At 46.0% G+C, this 21,486-nt stretch overlaps 1 protein-coding gene across 1 annotated transcript; it reads left to right on the forward strand.

Moving 5' to 3' along the window:
* Positions 1-10,028: 10,028 nt before the first annotated feature.
* On the forward strand, positions 10,029-18,408 carry CNIH1 (cornichon family member 1). Its single transcript, XM_068398591.1, has 5 exons — positions 10,029-10,132; positions 11,541-11,609; positions 15,129-15,241; positions 16,189-16,332; positions 17,124-18,408. The coding sequence occupies exons 1-5, from the start codon at positions 10,052-10,054 to the stop codon at positions 17,149-17,151; spliced, it is 435 nt and encodes a 144-aa protein (XP_068254692.1). The 5' UTR covers positions 10,029-10,051; the 3' UTR covers positions 17,152-18,408.
* Positions 18,409-21,486: the final 3,078 nt, after the last annotated feature.

Consider the following 21,486-nt stretch of genomic DNA (forward strand, 5'->3'; position numbering starts at 1 on the left):
AAGGATATCCCTTGGCTTGGCAGGGCCTTTGGGGACAGAATCACAGAATCACAGAATGTTAGGGATTGGAAGGGACCTCGAAAGATCATCTAGTCCAACCCCTGCCGGAGCAGGATTGCCTAGACCATATCACACAGGAACGTGTCCAGGCGGGTTTTGAATGTCTCCAGAGAAGGAGACTCCACAACCTCTCTGGGCAGCCTGTTCCAGTGTTCGGTCACCCTCACCATAAAGAAGTTTTTCCTCATATTTAAGTGGAAGCTCCTGTGTTCCAGCTTGCACCCATTGCCCCTTGTCCTGTCAATGGATGTCACTGAGAAGAGACTGGCTCCATCCTCATGACACTTGCCCTTTACATATTTAAAAGCATTAATGAGGTCACCCCTCAGTCTCCTCTTCTCTAAGCTAAAGAGACCCAGCTCCCTCAGCCTCTCCTCATAAGGGAGATGTTCCACCCCCTTAATCATCTTCGTGGCTCTGCGCTGGACTCTCTCTAGCAGTTCCCTGTCCTTCTTGAACTGAGGGGCCCAGAACTGGACACAATATTCCAGATGCGGCCTCACCAGGGCAGAGTAGAGGGGGAGGAGAACCTCTCTCGACCTGCTAACCACACCCCTTCTAATACACCCCAGGATGCCATTGGCCTTCTTGGCCACAAGGGCACACTGCTGGCTCATGGTCATCCTGCTGTCCACTAGGACCCCCAGGTCCCTTTCCCCTCCGCTGCTCTCCAACAGCTCTGCCCCCAACTTGTACTGGTACATGGGGTTGTTCTTGCCCAGATGCAGGACTCTACACTTGCCCTTGTTATATTTCATTAAATTTCTCCCCGCCCAACTCTCCAGCCTGTCCAGGTCCCTCTGAAAGGCTGCGCAGCCTTCCGTTGTGTCAGCCACTCCTCCCAGTTTTGTGTCATCAGCGAACTTGCTGACAGTGCACTCTATTCCCTCATCCAAGTCATTAATGAATATATTGCATAGTACTGGTCCCAGTACCGACCCTTGAGGGACTCCACTAGACACAGGCCTCCAACTGGACTCTGCCCCATTGACCACCACTCTCTGGCTTCTTTCCTTCAGCCAGTTCACAATCCACCTCACTACCCGATCATCCAGACCACACTTCCTCAGTTTAGCTGCGAGGATGCTGTGGGAGACCGTGTCAAATGCTTTACTGAAATCAAGATAGACCACATCCACAGCTTTACCATCTCAGAGAAGAGGAGAAATGTAGTTGGTTCTGGAGGAGCTGGAAGAGGAGGTGGGGCAATTGGTGCCCATATGTGCTGGAGTCTCCTGGCTGTGAAAGGGACACCAGTCAAAGGTTCTTGTGAGCCTGCCTGTGCCTACTGTTCCGTGTCCCCCATGGGTCACAGAACTGATTGGAGTACAAGCTGGTTCCCCCAAGCTCCTTACCTGCTCCTCACAGGTGAAGGTCCTGCCACATTGTGTATGGGTACGTGTGAGGGTGGGGAAGTCAAGCAGAAGCAGGTAAGATATTGATACGGTGCCACTGAGAGGCAGAAGGGCTGGGTGTTGAGCAGCCTTCGGGGGGAGTGCTGGCAGGGAGGCTGTGGGACAGAGACCTGAGCACTCTGTGGGTGTAAGAGTGGTTGGGGGTTATTCTGCTGGGCTCCTGTATGGTAGGAGTGATGATTTAAGGTGGGCCTCACCCCCTGGAACAAAAATGAGGACATGTGGCAGGTGGGCCATCCCCTGCACTTGTTAGTTTGCACAGTCATGTCAGCTGCAGTTTTGGTGATGCCCCCAGGGCCTTCTGCAGCAGCATGGGAGACCTCACCTGTGTGGGGACATTGTGGGGGTTGGCTAAGGCACCTCTTCATTACTGCAGGCATGCTAGCTGCTGTAAAGACCCAACAAAGTCTAGTTGGATTGTTCCTGTGTTACAGTAGAAAATAGAACAAGACTTGTCAACATCCTAAGATGTGGCTGGTTAGAAAAAAAACGTGCTCAGCTTTGTGTGGGAAAGCCTGCACGGAGGGGTTTAGAGTTCTCCGTGCTGGAGTTCTTGGACTTTGCTTCTACATGTATGACTCTAGTTTGGTAATATTCTCTGCAGGGTCTTCCCTTAGGGCAGGCAACTGCTTCTCTCTAACAGCAAAGGAAGAGCTGTATGGAGATGGTACCAAGTTTGTGGAGCAGCTGCTTCTTCCCCATCTCCTCCAGAAGGGTATTGAGCCCAGGGAATCACTCCTGTGCGCTGAGCTGCCCTCCAGGCTGGTCTGGGTACACAGCTTAAATTGTGACTGCTGGGGAAGAGAGAATTTTTCTGGGATCTGAGAGGAAGCCCTGCTGTTCCTAAAGAGCAGCCTTGAACTGCCAGATATGCAGGCATATAGGTTGCTGTAGCTTAGCAAGGAAAAGGAGTTGTACTTCTCAAAATATATCTCTGGGGGTCATCAGTCGGGGAACTGGCAACCTCTCTCTGGGCTGTTGTATAACGTAGTGGACTGGCTTGATTTGTGCTGTATTCAAGGCGTTGGGAGCTTCATTTCCAGCCATCTTTCAATGAACACAACAATTCTGAAGTACAAGAAGCCCTGGCATTAGCTTTTAATTTCTCCAATTCATACACATTTATATCTGCCACGTCTTTATATTGAAAGGTTGAGCATGAGGCTGAGGCAATTACATACCTCAATTTTCATTTTGTGGAAAACAGAGAAGGAAAATGGTGAAATACTAAACGGGCAATGTTCTCTGGCAGTGGTTAGGACACTACTGGCATGTAAAATTGTATCTGCATCTGTGTAAACTTGGCCACCGTTCCCCTCCCAGTTCTCGTAGGCTTTCTTCCCTATCTGCTGTTCTTTTGGTGCTACTAAGATTATGTGCTCTTGTGGGGATAACAGGCTGGCTGCTGCAGTGTGTGTATGCTGTGTCGTGTACAGCCTCGCCTTGGTCTGACTAGGCTCTCTGTCTTCCCTCTAATGTGCCCATAAAGTGAAGTAGATGATTTTAATACATTTGCATAGACGTCGTTAATCAGCGTGGTCCATTTTGTCACACCGCAGGGGGATTGTCTCCTCTGGACTGTTTTGTCATGTTTCATTCTTTCAGGGACTGCAAACATACTCTCGGTTAACCTCGTTCACCTTTGGTGGTAAGTGAGACATCTCGTAGGGAACGTGATTGAGCTCAGCTGAAACTCCCCTGACAGCTCTAGCCATTCCTCAGCAGGAGACAGCGGGGAGAGGAGAGCAATTATCAGCCAGAAAGGCTCTGAATGCAGAACAGATGTGAACACTGGGAAAACAGCATGACTGTCTTTCACGGCAAATTTACTACTGCCACGGGGAAGTCCCATCAAGGCTCTTTGAAAGGCTCCCTGTTAACCGTTCCTGCTGTTATGTGCCATGGCAGGCAGCTAGTAGCATGAATGGAGCTTCTCTTCCCTTTTCTGCAGTACTCGGCTCAACAATCAATATAATGCACCCTTGAAATCCCCACACCAAACAGCATCTGTTGTCACCTCTTTTCTGCAGAAAAGGGGAAGACAGCAGAAGAAAATGGAGCAGAAAATATTCAGTTGAAAGGGAAAGGGGCAAAAGCCACCCTACACTTTCGCTGAGGCCTTAGAGGGCAGAAGTAGAGCAGAAAGTTAGGGGTCAGTGCCCTTATTTAGCTGAATAAGGAACAAGAGTGATTTAGTGTTTCTTCAGACTAATATCTAATTTTAAATATCCGCCGTTGGAAAATGCTGCTGGATAATTGGAAGGAGCATGTGCTCGCCTTGCTCACAATTGCAGTGTGCCTGGCCATCTGCTCTGACAGCAACAAATCCTGGATTGATTTGCGAATGTGATTAATTCAGCTAGGACGAGTGGATCAAGGGATCAGCTAGAGACAATATTTATACCCTACCTCCAACTATGAATGTGCAATTGTTTGGTTCAGAAGTACAAAACAAATTGTAGAGCTGTATTACTGGAAGAATAGAAAAATAGATGCATCCACTCAACAGCCCTTTTTTCCTTCGATGGCCCCGTTCCAAGGTCTGTAAGTACGGTCTAACGTAAGCCTGCTTTCCCTGTCCGTGAGGTGAAGCGGAGCTGCTCTCATTTTACAGAGAGCTGCTGCATCTTGATTCCCTCCGCTGCTCCTGCTGTTGCTCTCCTTGCCACAGTTTATTCCTCAGATCTTGGTGCTACTGGCTCTATGACCTCGTCCCCACGGCCTGGAGAGGCAGATGTGGAGCGTGAGCCAGCCGCCCCACCCTGCTCCCTGTGCCTGCGCTTACTGATGGGGGAACTGGTACTGACCTAGAGCCAGCCCAGGGCAGGACTTAAACCTTAAGAACAACCAGGGGGGTGGATTTCTAGCACTGATAGAGCCTTGAGCCGATTTGATAATACGGATATAGCTGGAGAGATCAAAAGCAAGATTTGTAGAGGAATTTAGATGTAGATGAAGGCTTTTGAAATCCTACTTAGTGTGATTTAAGCGTGCAAATACACATTGGGCCTGAAGATGCTGTACTCAAGGCCACATGGGATGTCTGTGGGAGAACAGGGATACCAAAGTCTCCTGCGTCCCATGCTGACTCTTTATTCTCCCTCCCGAATTTTCAAGCGTGCTGCAGATCTGCTGGGGACTGCAAGAGCTGCCTGGGGGAAGCATGAGGCTGTGATAACCAGGCTGTGTCTTCTGGCTGTTGACAAGGCACCGAGCCCTGAACAGCTTATTTTTTTTGATACAAAGCAGAAGTTGCGTGTATCTTCCCTCCTTTTGGGCAGAAACAATAACGATGTTCTGGCTGGTGGAAGAGTGAAGGCCTCATTTGTCCCAGTGAGTAGCTGCCCTGACTCTACCTCGATGCAATCTTCCCACCATATCCAGCAGTGACTGGGTTTCTGCAGAATTATTTCATGATTAGCAGTGAAATAATTAACAAGGGAGGCTATTTTTAGGTGTTGCCATTCAGTACCATACATAATGCCATCTTAAAATGCCACCACTGTGGTTTCAGCTTCTGTTTGTTCAGGCTGATATCGCTGCACTGGTTTGTATTTGGATCAGAATTTAAAGTTATTCATTGAAGAGCTAAGGACTAAGGGTGACATTTTTGGAGTCACCACCGCTGCAGTTAGGCTATCACAGAATGTTTTGGAAAATCCCTCTCTTTCTTTGTTAATGAGCGGCCGAATCCTGAAACACATTATAAAGTAGTCCTTGAAAAAACAATTAATGGTCCCTTTTCCTGATTGCACGCTGGTATTATGCCATGGGCTCGGAATTGTACAGATAGCCTTTACCAGGAGCTCTGCACAGCAAGAGAAAAACAAACCCAGTTATTAAGAGGACAGGTTGAGTATTCAGTGTTTAGCCTATTAAAACTGTTGCCATCTGACAGTAAATGTTGGAGGGATTGAGGCCGCGAGTGGATTCCATGGTGAGATGTGGTGAGATGCCCAGCAGCGTCTCTGTTTTGAAATTGAGTTTTAAATGTGATTCTTGTTTCTCTTGAAGCTTCCTTTCAAGTGCAATGGAATGTGTAACGTTAATTTGTTTATGTGGTCACACACATAATGGTAGAGTCTAAACAGGGATTCTAAAGATGAGTTAATGAGTGTAACAGGAAAGGATTTGCTGGTTTGGGAAGGAAGTTGGTGCACTTGCAAGTCCGGGGATCTTTTAATCTTGCTGATCAAAGATTGAGCAGTGAACCAACATCCTCCATCCTGGTATCCGTTAGCGCATAAATGAGGCGAGTGGGTGCAGAGATGGTGTACTGCTGCTGCTTCTGACGTGTAGTTAAAAGGTGTGCAGAAAGGTTACCTCTGCTCAACTACGTTAGAGGTACTTGGGGAGTCTCTTCTAAATTGTAGATGAACATTCAGATTTTTCTCTCCTGAAAACCCAGCATGCAAAGTCTTTATTGAAGTCAGCAGGATTTTTTTACTGAGTTTTTATTTACTGAGTAGATTCTTCCCTGATATCTATAACTGAATGACTATTTTTCCAAGGATATTATTTTTAGTGTTGAAGAATGTGGTTAACCCGTGCATTTCTACCATGATAATTCAGAGAAATTGCTCTGTAATCTTCCCTCGCAGCTCTCTGCCAAAGCACTGTTGTCATGACCTGCTAGAGTCATCTTTCTTCAGCTAAATCTTCCTTACAAACAGACTGTAACAGGATGAATTGTGACTGATTATATGACTCTTTTCCGATAAGGACAAATACTTGAGAGGGATTTAAGATGAAGTGAACAGACACTGGCATCTTCCCTTGGGATTCCACTCAGGATTAAACTCGATGAGTCCGGACTAAAAGGAAAGTGCGTTAAAAGCTGTAGGCCAGCTCCGGTTCTCCACTTCCTTACATTGTTTACAAAGTTTAATTGGAGAAAATTCTGAGAAGATACTCGGATGTTGTTTGATTTGAGATCCCAAATAAATGAATGAAATGAGAATTGATTAGACCCTTTTCTACAGAATTTGCTTCTAATTTCCTTTTGTGTTATCTTAAAAAGACAATCTATAATACAAGAAATCCTTCAACGAACACATCTTTCTTGTACAAGATTACAGCTGCCTTCCACTTTTCCTGACAAGATCATTGCAGCTGAACGGTATGCAAGCATCAGAGGTAACAGAGCGTTGCATTCCTTGAGGCAGAACCAGTATTAATTGCAAATGCAAGGCTGTGGCTGACACGCCTTTTTGTTTCTGGTACTACACATCCCTATTGCCCAACTGAATATAATTAACAACGTAGCACACCGTTGCTTATCCGGATGTAGAACACACCGTTCGTTTCCCTCTTCTTTCCCCACGTTTCAGCTAATATGGATCATACTTCCCTATCCAAACCCATCAGCATCTGTTATAGCTGGAGCGCTGGGAAGGAGATCGTACTGCAGCAATGACTTGTGTGTTCACAGCCGTGATGCTGCTGGTGACATTGTGGTGGCCAGCGCAGGCGTTACAGGAACAGCAGCCTGGCATAATCCCTTGTAGAGTCCTTAGTGTGTATTTATGTTCAACAAGGCCAAGAGCAAGGTCTTGCACGTGGGTCGGGGCAATTCCAAGCACAAATATGGGCTGGGCGGAGAATGGATTGAGAGCAGCCCTGAGGAGAAGGACTTGGGGTGATGGGTGACGAGAAGCTCACCATGAGCCGGCAATGTGCACTTGCAGCCCAGAGCCAACCGTATCCTGGGCTGCATCCCCAGCAGCATGGCCAGCAGGGCGAGGGAGGGGATTCTGCCCCTTTGCTCCACTCTCGTGAGACCCCCCCTGCAGTGCTGCGTCCAGCTGTGGGGCCCCCAACAGAAGGAGGACATGGAGCTGTTGGAGTGAGTCCAGAGGAGGCCACAAAGATGATCAGAGGGCTGAAGCACCTCTGCTGTGGAGACAGGCTGAGAGAGTTGGGGCTGTTCAGCCTGGAGAAGAGAAGGCTCCAGGGAGAACTTCTAGCACCTTCCAGTACCTGAAGGGGCTACAGGAAAGCTGGAGAGGGGCTTTTTACAAGGGCATGGAGTGACAGGACGAGGGGGAATGGTTTTAAACTGAAAGAGGGGAGATTTAGATTAGATATTAGGAAGAAATTCTTTGCTGTGAGGGTGGTGAGACACTGGCCCAGGTTGCCCAGAGAAGCTGTGGCTGCCCCCTCCCTGGCAGTGTTCAAGGCCAGGTTGGATGGGGCTTGGAGCAACCTGGTCTGGTGGAAGGTGTCCTGCACATGCCAGGGGGGTTGGAACTGGATGATCTTTAAGGTCCCTTCCAACCCAAACCATCCTGTGATTCTATGGTAACAGTTAAAGCAGTGGTGGTTACTATATCTGGGTACCTTTTAAAGTAAATATCTGCCTCGAATGGATCAAACTGCTGTTTTCCATATTGTGGTCAAAGACCAGCATTCCCCAGTCCCAAGGTATAACAGCATCTCTGCACACATCCTCTGTTTCTTTGCCTCCCACAGCTTTTCTGATGCAAATGACCCTCCTGGATGGCTTAGAAAAAGCCTGAAACAGGGAGTTTGAGCACTGAATGTCAGGTCTTCCAGCAAAGTCCACCCAAATGGCCTTGGGAGTAAGTGTATCTGTGCAGCTCGAGGTTACTCAATGTAAGAAATAAACAGTGTGCCAATAAATAAGGCCTAATAAAGCATCAAGTAAGTTATATGTGGAAAAGTGATTGCAGAGGAAGATGTTGGTCCCCTGTTGTTTCGAGCAATGAGGAGTGGTTGGGAGGTGGCTCTGATGCACTGCTGGGGGCTCAAGAGCCATGTCTGCGTGAGGTGGCGGTGCCGGCTGCTGGCACAAGCGAACCCCCCCTTTACCCAAGGTCTGTCCCTCACTGTACACGTTTCCTTCCGCAAAACATGAACGTGGTGGTTGCTCTCTTCCTCATCTGTCTTGTCACCCCGAGGCAGAAGGAAACCACAGCAGGCTCAGCCCTGATGTTCTTATTGCCTGGTGGACATCTTGTCTGTCCCCCTTGGATGGGGACGGGAAGGCTCCTGGGGCCGAGCAGGGCTGCACCCACCCCATGCTCACCCCTTCTTTTCTTTTCTTCCCTTTTAATTAACTATGGTTAATTTTAAAATGTTTTCTGAGTTTCACACTCATGTTTCATTGGTCATAATGACACTGCAGTGGTTTTATGGGAGTAGTTTGTGGACGAGATGAGTGATTTGATAGTGAAAGATCAACTTTTATGTTTGCAACGACCGATTTCCTAAAGACGGCTCATTTGCTACAGTTTCCCCTCTTATTTTCGTGAAGGAAATAAAGCTTCTGCTCATCTCTTATTGTGACACTCAATTAATTGTGGGTAAAGCTTTCCAGCAGATATCACCGGAAAACATTGTTTACTATTTGGCAGCTGTTATTTTTACAGAAATCATTACTGACGGTGCTTGTCTAGAGGAAATGATTGCAGAAACACCACCCAGACTTTCCTTTATTGCACAGTATCATTGCTTAAAGCTGGAACGACTTTTATATGACCCTGTGGAAAGAAAATGTGTCATGTTCTCCCCAAACTATTTGTTTTCTTGCTGTTTCTTTTGAGCAAGCCCCAAACTGGATAGATTTGCGACTGTATAAACTTGTTACCCCCCTCCTCCGGGGCATGCACAGCACAACCTTCTCCAGTATTTCTTCCTGACAGACATTTGCCATCTCCCTTTTCTCCAGACAAGGCTCATACCCTACCAGGCAATCCCCTCCCACACGGCACTACATAGAACCACAGAATCGTTTTGGTTGGAAAGGACCTTTAAGATCACCGAGTCCAACCATTAACTCAGCACTGCCAAGCCCACCACTAACCCATGTCCCTCAGCACCACATCTACACGGCTTTTAAATCCCCCCAGGGATGGGGACTCCACCACTGCCCTGGGCAGCCTGTTCCAACGCTTGACAACCCGTTTGGTGAAGAAATTGTTCCTGATATTCAGTCTAAACCTCCCCTGGTGCAACTTGAGGCCATTTCCTCTTGTCCCATCACTTGTTACCTGGGAGAAGAGACGGACCCCCACCCCGCTACACCCTCCTTTCAGGTAGCTGTAAACAGTGATAAGGTCTCCTCTCAGCCTCGTTTTCTCCAGGCTAAACACCCCCAGGTCCCTCAGCCGCTCCTCATCGCACTTGTGCTCCAGACCCTTCACCAGCTCCGTTGCCCCTCTCTGGGCTCACACAGTGTGATCTCACGCCCGTCTCCCCCATTTTAACCCCAAAACCATCGATCTTCTCTCACTTTGGGTTAATTCCACTTTCAAGCTGATCCCCCCCAGCCGTTTCCTTGCTCTTTGGTTGCAGGTGTCTGTCCGCACGCCCCATGTCTCACGCCCCGAGGGCCCCACGCCGTTTGCGGCGCGTTTCGCTGCCGGTGTCACCGCGGGAGGGAGCAGAGACCCGCCCCGCGCCCCCCGCCAGGAAATGGCGCCCCGCGCCCTGGCGGCGTGCCGGCGGGCGCCGGCAGGGGGCGCTGGCCGCGGGGCGGGGCGGCCCCGTCCCGGCGGTGAATGATCGCGCCCGGCATCCCCCGCGCCGCTCCCGGCCCGCCCGGCGCCGCCGCCATGGCCTTCACGTTCGCCGCCTTCTGCTACATGCTGGCGCTGCTGCTCACCGCCGCCCTCATCTTCTTCGCCATCTGGCATGTGAGTGCGCGGCCCTTGGCGCCGTCCCTCCCTGAGGGCCAGGGGCCCCGCATCCCCTCCCGCCGCCCGGCCCGAGGCGATGGGTTCCCCGCGTCCCCTCCCGCCGCCCGGCCTGAGGGGACGGCCGCCGGACCGAGAGCGAGTCCTGCCGGTGCGGCCCTTTCGGGGGCCGGCGCAGGCAGCGGGGGCCGGGCGGGGAGGGGGCTGGCCCGGCCCGGCCCGGCCCGGCTCGGCTCGGCCCGGCCCGGCTCAGGCGATGAGGGGCTGCGCCGCTTCCCCGGGGCCGAGCCGCGGTGGGAGCTGCGGTACCGCATCTGGTCCCCAGCCTCGTCCTTATCTTGAAGACGTGGAAATCTGGCGTTGTGTCTGTGGCTAAGATGAGTTTTCAATTGCTTATATAAGATACATCCATTTTATTAAAGGGTATTTTAGACGAGTGGCGTCTTTTTAAAATAGCGGTTGAAAATGTTTTAGTCTGGCGTCAGTTTGGCTGCTTGTTTAACAGAAATAACGAGTTAAGTGTTGCGTTCTTTTCATGTTTTATATTAAGACTTAATTTTTGAGATTTTTTTTCAATTATTATTATTATTTGGAGAGTTTTCTGTCTTGAACCTGACCCAGGGAGAGCCAGGAGCCTGCCGTGAGAGCCTGCTCCGGGAGAGGACGGGAGGAGGATGTTGTACTTGGCACTGCGTCAAGCTTCATAGTTATCCTTAACAAAAACCGTGCTGTGGTGATAGAAGCCCTGTCCCGTGAACATATTGGGGCTTATACTGAATGTAAATGAATCTGCTAATAAGTTGATCTGTCTTAAAACTTTTATAATGTTTAGTAGGACGGTTGTTCTGTAGATGTGGCTTTTGTATTTCATGCTGTGTCTTTCTCTGATTTTCATGGCATGAAAAGGTCGAGTATACGTATTTTTTTTTATGGATGCACCTTTTGGACCTATATGTGGGGTCAGCATTTACTGTGAGAGCAATGAGGCAAAACATTTGGCTGCTTTTTAAGATTGCTGTTGCTTTTTCTCGATTAACAAACCCTGTGTCAGGTTCCTGCTGGTGACTGAGAGTCGCTTTGGGGTCAGCGCACAGCGAGCGGGGTTAAAAACTGCTGACAGGGATGTTGGAAATTTGTTGTTCCTGGGGAGATAAAGAGGCAGAGGGTGGGCAGATGTCTGTGAATGCCTGAAGCACCTTCTGGTTTCTTGTTTGTGTGACCTATTTGAAATGTGTCTTTCCTGTGGGTTTATGACATTAGAAAGTACTCAGGAAAAATTCTGTGCCTGAGTATGATGGCAGCAGGTGAACCTTGTGGCTCTGTACCAAAATGCCACTTTTCATGGATAAAATCCATTGTTCGTGGACTGAAGAATCACAACTGCTTCGATTTTTGTTTTTTTTTCTAGATTATAGCGTTTGATGAACTGAAGACTGATTACAAGAATCCCATAGACCAATGTAATACGCTCAATCCTGTAAGTAGCACACTAAACACTTTTAAAAATAAATATATGTGAAGTGCTTAGTTTTGGTGTTACCCTGATATACTCCAACTAGGCCATAGAACTGCGTCTGGGTGGACAAAACCTAGCTGTTGGATAGACGTTCTACGGAAAATTCTTTGTCTGATTCTTTACTTTCAGTGTGAATATTCTGACTGTTATTAATCTGCTGGTGATCTTGTCAGCTGTCGTACTAACGTTCTTTCAATCTGCTTTCTACGTTTTCGGCACAAAGACAGTTGAAAAGGTCAAAAAGATTAAAAGAGTCAAAATTGCATTAAAGGTGTGTACTGCTTTTCAGTTTAACGTTTTTAATGCCACTTCCCTTTCATTTTGTTAGGAACATCTGTAATACTCTGAAGCTGTTTTGTTTAGTGTGCCTGCTCATCTGCTCGTTATTTCTTTGTTGGGGTTGATAACAACTTCATGGATTTCCATATTTTGTGCAAAACAATTTTGCTTGCTTACCCAGCGAAGTGGGGAAAACTGTTACATGCCTGTTCTGTGTGTCCTGTTGATGAGCTGAAGTAATTTCAGATAGAAATAAATCATACTTTGCAAGTAAGATTTATTGAACTCTGAGATTACAGGAGATTTAGTTGTTTTTTAAGCATTGACCAAGTCAATTTTGATCCTGTTTGAGGATTTCAGTGGGTGTAACGTGATAGGCGTTATCTTCGCTTCTTTGTTTGATGTTCCAGGGTCAGGGGTGTATCTTGGTGTCCTCTCTTGGATGCAGCTCTGACACTCCTTGGTTTGGGAAAAGACTTTGAGACAAACTGCTTGCATCTGTAACAGGCCAATAATAAAAGGGATACTTGTTAAAGAGCATATAGGGTGATACAGCAGGGTTTTGTGCATTTCTCATGGTTTTTACTTTGGCTTGATGTGCCCAGGCTGAGGTAGAATGCAGGAGCAGCACAGCCTGGGCTGTAACTTTATTGTGTTTTGAAGAGTTAAGTACATTTTGCAAATGAAAAATGAATTTACAGCAGCTGGGGAGGGGGAATGCGTGTTAGACATATGGCACATAAATTGACAGTGAGCTTTACAGCATGAGAACGGTGGGGAGGAGAAGAGGTGTAAGGCAGAGGATTGCACCTTGGAGAGCGAGGTTTGCTGCTGGGATGGCTGGGCATCTAACAGTTTCCCTTGCTTGGTCTGTTCTACAGTCATTTCTGCTACTGTATGGGGAAAGGCAGATTCTCATTACATTTATGCATTATGATCTTATCACAACCTTTGAAGTATTATAATGCGCATGTTTAACACAAATATTAACCTGTTAACGCACATGCATGTAGTGTTTATTTATATGATAACTTTGTGAATTGAAAATATTAAATAACTTAATATTTGCTGTTCTTGTGAAAGTAGCTCAGCCTCTAAAAGTGAAGTTAAGATCCTGACTCTTCAGGGGATCTGGTAAACGATGCTGGACAAACACACTGAAGTGTTGTTTTCCTGTACAAAGAATCAAAAATCCTGGTAGGAGTTGAGACACTTCAGTAGAAAGATTAGCCCAAAATAGTAACTGCTTAGTCCACTGTTGCTGCCTTCTCTTCCCTGCTCCTATTAAAGTAGTGTCTCTTCTCAGCAATGAGATTTCTTCCTCCCTCACTTCTCTGATAAATATCAGGGTAGAACATGATGTGGTTCATTTTCCTTTAGTCAGCCAGGGAGGATAAAGTGTGGTAGATTTGAAAGAGACAGGTATTCTGGTGTGGGAGTAGCGTGTAATAAACAAGATAAAGAAAAATGTGTTTTGAGATGTGAAGTTAGAGAAACAACAGATTTTCAGACCCGGTAAATCTGTCTCAGCAGGCTGCCAAGTGCATTGTGTATTGTATAGGGTGGTGGTTGTTGTTGTACTATAAATAATTGCCAGGTTGTAAATGGTAAGTATACAAAGAAGGATCTGGACAAAAATATTTGCGTGAAACATTTCATGTATGACAGCTTATTTTTGTTGATGTTGAATCAAGTTTGCTTTGTTTGGTATCCTTCATTTCCAGAAGCAGAATGTTGTAGCAAAGGAGGTGGTGAGAATGTCTGTTTGTTGGTAGTTTTTAGATTTCTAGGAAGATATTCTTGGGGTTTAACAGAACTGTCTGCTTAAAGAGAATGAGAAAATAATTATAAACCACTGAAACTTCGCTGTAGTCATCCTGTGCAACGTTAGTCACATCACACAAGAAAGGAGGGGCACAGTGTGGGGGGGTGTGTGTCTGCGTGCGCACACACACAGACAGTTTAAAGATTTGGGTAGAAATGGGGTGTTTTTCATGAGGAGATGTTTTAGTGGTCCCGAGCTGAGAAGTGAGAAGCTTGCAGATTTGCTTCTTTCTGAGTTGTGTGATAAAGGAGTAAATGGTGTCCCTTTGGGGTGACTTGTTTTAGAAAATCACAGAATCAATGAGGTTGGAAGAGCCCTCTGGGATCATCGAGTCCAACCATTGCCCTGACACCACCATGTCAACTAGACCATGGCACTAAGTGCCATGTCCAGGCTTTTCTTAAACACCTCCAGAGATGGTGACTCTACCACCTCCCTGGGCAGCCCCTTCCAATGGCTAATGACCCTTTCTGAGAAGAAATGCTTCCTAATGTCCAACCTGAACCTCCCCTGGCGAAGCTTGAGGCTGTGTCCTCTTGTCCTGTTGTTACTCTTGTGGCGAGTGTGAGGTTTTGCTGGCTCTTTGCGTGCGTTTAATCTGTGTATCTCCATATTATTCCTATTAATAGCACTAACACTACCTGGCATTTTGCGCTTTCTGTGATTTCATAGTGAACTGACAGTTAGCTCTGTGGGCTTCTGCTGGACAGCATGATGCCCTCAAGCATGCACGTTAGGGGCTTGTGAAGGAGAACGAAGCTGGCTGATGCGCCCCAGACCGTACGGGCAGAGCTGTGGGCCGTGCCCGCTGGCACTGCAGGCAGCACAGCACCCGTCCTGGTGCAGACCGGTGTGCCTCACAACGACGGTCCTGCTGGTTGGGTTTGATAAAGCTCTGCCTAGGATATGACATCTTGGCAATTTGAAAAATCGTGTATGTGTGAATACCTAAACAAAGCTGTAAAATGGGAAAACCCAAAACAACTTTTTGCCTATAAACCGTTATATGGAGCATGTTTCCTACTGATATTTCTCTGTTGCATGAGCAGAAATATCTCTATGATCTCTTCTGTTACGAAGTTCATGTGTAAAGCGTGGAATCTGTTAACAGTGCACTTAATTAAATAGAAGCAATTAAAAAAACTTGATCCTGAGCATTTAATTGTATACATTTTTCTTCTTGGTTCATGACTATCACGTGGAAACAGCAAGGCACATACCGCTAGTTGCTGTTTTCACTTTCTGCTCTCTTGTTCTTGTTAGTGTTGGTTTTTTAATCGTATTTTTGAAACAATAGCTTACCTCCAAAATAGATTAAACGCCACACATTTTGCTTTGAATAATCAAACCTTCTAACTCATATTTTTCTTTTCCAGCTTGTACTTCCAGAGTACCTCATCCATGCATTCTTCTGTGTTATGTTTCTCTGTGCAGCAGAGTGGCTTACGCTGGGTCTCAATATGCCTTTGTTGGCTTATCATATTTGGAGGTAATACTGATGCGCCTGGTATCTCTGTCCTCACGTTGATCGTTACTCGTGCTCCCGCTGCAGTGCTCCCTGTTAAGCGTTCTGTGTCTTTGGCAAGCAAAGATGCTTTCTGACATGACACTGAGAAAGCTTACATCACGGCTGTAAAATAAGAACCATCACTTTGCTTTCTCTGTCACTTTAATTTTTTATTCTCTCGTGCTGGGCAAGAATCGAGTTGTGTTGTGTGTGTGTTAAAGGCAGGTGACGTACCAAAGGTGGACGAGTACTGCAGGTTCGCAGCGTGGGTTGCCGGTAGAAGTGGCAATCCCGCTTTCCTCCTCCCACCTCTCCTTGTGCTGCTATTAGTCCTGTGCAGGGAGCTGCGGGAGGGAGCTGGTCTGGTTGAAATGTAGCCCAGCAAAACAGCTTTCACTGCGTGGCTGTGTCTGTGCTAGTCCTGGCGTGAGGAGGAATCGGAAGGGTGGAGGTAGGACTGTTCCCTTTGCCAGTCCCCTGCATTAAACTGCAATATCAGGGTTGTTTTGTGTTGCCCCGTGTGAATATTCTTTCAGCACGGTAGCCAGCGTGCGTTTCATTAACGAGCAGACGCTGTGGGTTACACTGGGTTATAAGTTGGTCTCTTCTCCAGCTTTTCCAACCCTTTCATAAGGAATCCCATTTTTCACCTATTTATAAATTTCTCCAGTTTCCTGTGGGTGTACGAGAGCTCATCATGGTTTAAGGCTGAGGTAAGCTCACGGCACCATCTGTGAAGGCTCTTCCATAGGCACGTTTAGTTTGGAGCTTCGTGTTGCTCTTGCAGTTTGCCATCTCCTACACGGAGCTGATGGACTCTGCTGTGAGGGGTGGGATTCAGTGTGTTCTGGTATTGCCTGGTGGGCGGGGGGCAGGGACCAATGTTACCCATCACCGTCACCACAAAACTAACCGTGTGTCGCTTTCAGGTACATGAGTAGACCTGTGATGAGTGGCCCTGGTCTGTATGATCCTACGACCATCATGAATGCAGATATTTTAGCCTATTGCCAGAAAGAAGGATGGTGCAAATTAGCATTCTACCTTCTATCGTTTTTTTACTACCTATATGGGTAAGTTTTTTTCCTCTGTCTCCCAACTAATTTTCAGTCTGAAATTTTGGGCTCAGTGCACAACAGAAATGTTGTACATAGGAATATATATAGTGCCAGCTGTGCTGAAAAAGAATCCACGATCACCATTTATTCTGTTTTAAAACACAAGTCTTAATTTGGTTGGAATTACTGATTTGGATCTGTACACCATGACTGGAGACTTGAAAGCTTCAAGCTTTTCTTTTAAGCTTACCATAATAACCCCCCCAGTATTTTCATTAAGAAACTGGAACAGTAATATTTTTCAAGTAGGTATTTTGATGTAAACGTGATTTCTGCTGAAATCAAAGGTAGAAGAGTCATTCCAAGAGTGAAGAGGGGTGGGAGGCACGAAAGCCAGTGCCACCGTCTGGTTCCTCCACCCAGTTGTTCTTCCAGCCCAGAAGCCAGCTCACTGCCTGGTGCTGACGTCTGCTTGGGGTGGGGTGACCCGGGAAGCGGGGTGCAGTCCTCCTTCCTCTCAGCATGCTGCGCTTCTTACACACAGCTGGAATAGTTTGGCTTTTAACACGTCGGCATCGCATTTATACGGAGCTCCCTGTAGGAACATCACTCGCTGTAGTGACAACCAGTTGTTGCATCAGTTTGTGTCGTGCTTTAGAACGCCCTTCTGACGTGTTTGGTGTGAAATCTTCAGTCACAATCCACGTACCTCACACAGATCTGTTCCTTAGAATACATGACTGTATAATTACATGTATAACGCTAATCAAAATGGTGCATCTTAATATTTTTATTTTATTTTCCAGCATGATTTACGTTCTGGTGAGCTCTTAAGAAGACGTCCAGCAAGCTTTGTTCCAGTTAAGTGCATGCAAAAGCCACAAAACATGGATTCTTTACAACGAGAACCTCCTACCAAGATTAAATACGGAACCTGCTCATGGCATTTGTGTTAGAAAACAATGACTCCCCTATTTTTAAAATATTTCCACATTTTATACTTGTGGAAAGACTGTTTTCTTATATTTTACTGGGACACTGAAATGAAAGAATTACATGTAAATGAATATAAAGATTACTGGGTTTTGAAAAGTTTTGACTTTGCACTCCATAAGGAACAGCCATAATCAAGTAGGTGTCTGTCACTGACTAGCCTTAGTTCACATGGGGTTTGCTTTAGGCTGGGCTTCGTAGTGGCTCCTTTGGACTTGCCTATCCCACTCTAACTATAAATCAGCTGTAGCTGCCGAGGGCTCGGGGAGGACTGGAAGTGCTGCATGTTTTACCTGTAGGTGATGTTGGTCTTAAGAGATGAATTCATGGACACAATTGCAAAAAAAAATAAGAGTTCTATTTCAGTTCATTGTATTTTTTTTCTATCTATCTGGTTAATCTTTCCCTGTATACGTGTGGGTCAGAGACTTCTGTGTTTTCACCGAACGTTAGCCTTGCTTTAATCTCAAACATATGTCATTGTGATAGAAGTTGAATTGTCCACAAAGGAGTGAATTTAAATGATGATTTTTTTTATTTTTTTAATGTCTGTGCTGTCTTATTAACAAATGGACAAACCTACAACATTTATCAAGTCCAATAATGAAAATACTCTTGAGTTTAAGAGTGATAGTACAGACCTTTCCAAAGCAGAAAGTGAGATTGTGAAGCTGCCCTGCTGTTCCTTAGTGCAATAAATAATAAAACAACAAAAAAATCTCAAATTCAGAAACACTTATTTTTACCTGGTGCCTTGTTTTGGTTTTAAATTGAACAGATACTCGCTGTATTCATCTGTTTGTTTGATGATGGGTAATTGCATTGCCTTTAAAAATAGAACACTGACTCCAGTTACGTCTGGAAAAGGGAAGCTCTCATTTCCTGCTTTTTTTTCATGGGGCTGCAGATAAACAGTAGGTGGGGCAGGGGAAGATGTTTCAGCTAAACTGATAATATTGCATTGTACATTGTGACTGCAACAGCTGCTTAATTTAGGAGTAATAATTAGCACTCTTGTTCATTCACCTCTGCTGGAAAATATGGAATGGTTTCCCAGTTCTAGTAAAACATTTTTGTATAAACTGTTTATTTTGTTCACTGTGTCTCTCTTGGGTGTCAGATGCAATAAAAGTCGTATGAATGGCTGCAGCGGGTCCGACCAGGAATCCAGCTGCTCCAGTACTGGTGTGTTGGACATGGGGCAGCGGCGATGACCAAGGAGAAAGAACACAGAACAGGGCAGGTATTGAATATCTCTGCCTGAATAGCAGGAGAATGTATTTGGAAACCTGATGCCCTGAGCTAGAGGTTTGGCATCTTAACCAGCCCTTGAATAGTTTTTCTTGCATTAATTCAGTTCCTTTTTCCTCACTTTCATAGCCTAGGATGAAAGATACCCCGAGACAGGGAGTTCTGCAATGGAATTACTCAGGTATGTAAAAAATACCTGTGTAAAAGTTGTGCTGAACTTCATTTGGTGCCCTTAAGCTCATATTTTTTAAGACATATTGAAAATTTCCCCCTTTCCACCTTATTTATGCTGGATGTGATTGAATAGACCTTCATCACTTCATATGTCAAAGCGGAGAAGTCTATAAATAATCTCTTTGTGATTGAGAGTCCTTCCATAGCTTTGTGATTATCCTTTCTCCTGCACAAATGTTCCTCTCCTAAGCTGGAGGAGACCAGAATGGTTGTTATCACATGAGATTTGGGTGCCCAGGGGATTTAGAGTAGCAGTTTCCTGCTCTCTGCTTCTGAATTTCTGTCCTTTTTTTCATAATGAACTGGGGGTATGAGAATTCAGGCTGGGATAACTTCAGATTCTCTTTCCTAAGTAATAACAGATACCTACAAGATTAATTTTATTTTTCCTGAGTGTCACAAAACATTTGCAACAGTTTCAGGCTTTATCTCACAGCCCTGATTTCTGTGCAAAGGCGCAAGTTCCGACCTGCACACCTCTGTGAGGAGCCCCTCCTCACCCCAAACACCTTACTCCTCTTCTATAACCCCTTTCCATCAGTTGTTAGTTGACAAGAGGATTTTCTTCCTTTTACAATTGTAATTTTGAGCTTTTATCAGAATTTTTGAAAGGCTTTTTGGGGAACTCAGGAATATTGTTCCTGTTGGATCATTTTTATTTTCCTGCTGCTTAGCTCCTTCAGAGACTGCTGCAAGATATGACTCAGCCTACGTAAGCAAAACTAATTAACCCTTTTGTATGTTTGTATATTTATTAATCTGTTATGGAAATGAGACTTACTGGCTCACAGCCCCTAGCTCTCCTTGGCCTTCTAAACAAATCTCTCATTTCCTTGGTACTTGGGCTGATTTAAGCCAAGATACACACCAGAATAAACAACACAGGACTTACTGAGTCCAACTGATTTTTCTTCTGAAAACCCCCTCCAGATGCAGAGTGGCTTTAGCTGGGAATATTTAGCAGAATGTTTGTAGCACTTGCACTGTCCTGGATGACAGGCTTTACTCATCTCATGTAAAGTGCGTGTGAGTGTTCCTGAACAAAGGAATTCAGAGGTGAAAACAGCGCCCTGGCTTGCCAGTGCAGTTCTACTGGTGAACTGGAATTCACTGCTAACCCCAGGAGCAAAATGCTTCCTTGGTCTGTCCTGCCTGCTGGGGTGAAATACGTGAGAGCTGAAGAATTTAAAGTGATTAAATGATCTCAGTTCAAAAGTCTGAACTGACAAAACATTGCAGAGAAAGGTCAGAAGCACAAGTTAGAAGTTAAAAAGTCCTAGGAGAGCACCGCGTGTTGAAGGGTGATGACCACCCAGCAGCATCCTTCAGCAAACGCTGTTTAGAAACTGGTTTCAACACTTATTTTTAAAAAAAGGTTAGTGCCTCCCAGCACCCACCCGGCTGCTAGGTGGTGTGAATGTTCCCATCTGTACCTAGTGATGCGAGCCTTGCATCTGAGTTTTACTGGAGTAGTCCTTGTGAAAGCAACTGGTGGATGTGGAGATGCACATACAACAACTAGCTCAAGTACCAGTCACTTCAGAACAGCAATGAGATAGCAAATGTCCTTTGGAGTTATGGAGAAAATAAAGAACATTTCTCTCCCTGTCAGCAAGGTTCCTGCTAAGCCATCTTAAAAAGCCATCTGACTTACTTAATACCTGAAAACTATCAGTGGCAAGGATTAAGTACTGAAGAAGGGACGCTTTTTTTTTTATTTCTGTTTGAGTGTTGGGGAGTAGTATCAGGGAAGGAACAATGCACACTTTGAGCAAAGTATTTTCTATGTAACTCCATGCTGTGGGAACTGGGAGAGTTCCTGTTGAGTGCCTTAGGGGTGGAGAAGGGAAGGGCAGTAAAAGCTAATTAAATATAATCTGTAGAAATCACCTTTAAGCACATGTTCAAGTGTCTGCATTCTAACAACACATTAAGAGGCTATAAATTTTAAAGTTAGCAAAGCAGCAAGTTCTACTTCAACTCAAAAACCACTGGTGCTGTGGAAGTCCCATGTCACAACTTCTAACCTGAAAAGTTACTGAAACTTTATCCAAACACACCATAAACATCCAGGTCACTGTACACAATAGGGAAGTGTAGGCTCCAGCTTTGGGGAATGCAGGAACATGACCCTCAGGAGCAGGACAGTAGCACTGCCCTGGTGGTGCTGCTGCTGAACAGGCAACCAGCTTGTTTCTAAAGCACTCAGGGAAAAAAGCCCTTTACAGAATTAACTACAAGGGAACAGGAGATGGTGACAAGGCAGGAGGACAGTCAGGATGCTGGCACTCAGCTGACAGCCACTGCACAGCCACTTCATCCCAGAGGCAACGGTTCCTCAACTCCATTGGTTTGTCCCACAGTGAAAGGCAGGGCCTGGGTGACACGGGCTTTCTTGCCAGAGCCAGAGCCTGCCTCGCAGGGCATCAGAGGATACCTGGGCGCCGAAGCAGATGCTCATCGCTTCCTCAGAATAGGACAGAACTAATTCAAATGTTTTTTCTTCAGGAGCCTGTTCATCATCTCTGGTCTTCATGAGTGGATATAGTTGAGCAGGAGAGATGTTCGCTATTACAGGTGTGTTGCTGTCAGAGTCTCTCCCCTCCACAGCTGACTGTTTATTTGCTTTCTCTAGTGCTACCACACACAAGTGCTGTGCCAGAATCAAACCCCCACAGCTACAGCAGCGTT

The sequence above is a fragment of the Nyctibius grandis genome, chromosome 4, assembly GCF_013368605.1.
Source record: "Nyctibius grandis isolate bNycGra1 chromosome 4, bNycGra1.pri, whole genome shotgun sequence".
Classification (NCBI taxonomy): Eukaryota; Metazoa; Chordata; class Aves; order Nyctibiiformes; family Nyctibiidae; genus Nyctibius; species Nyctibius grandis.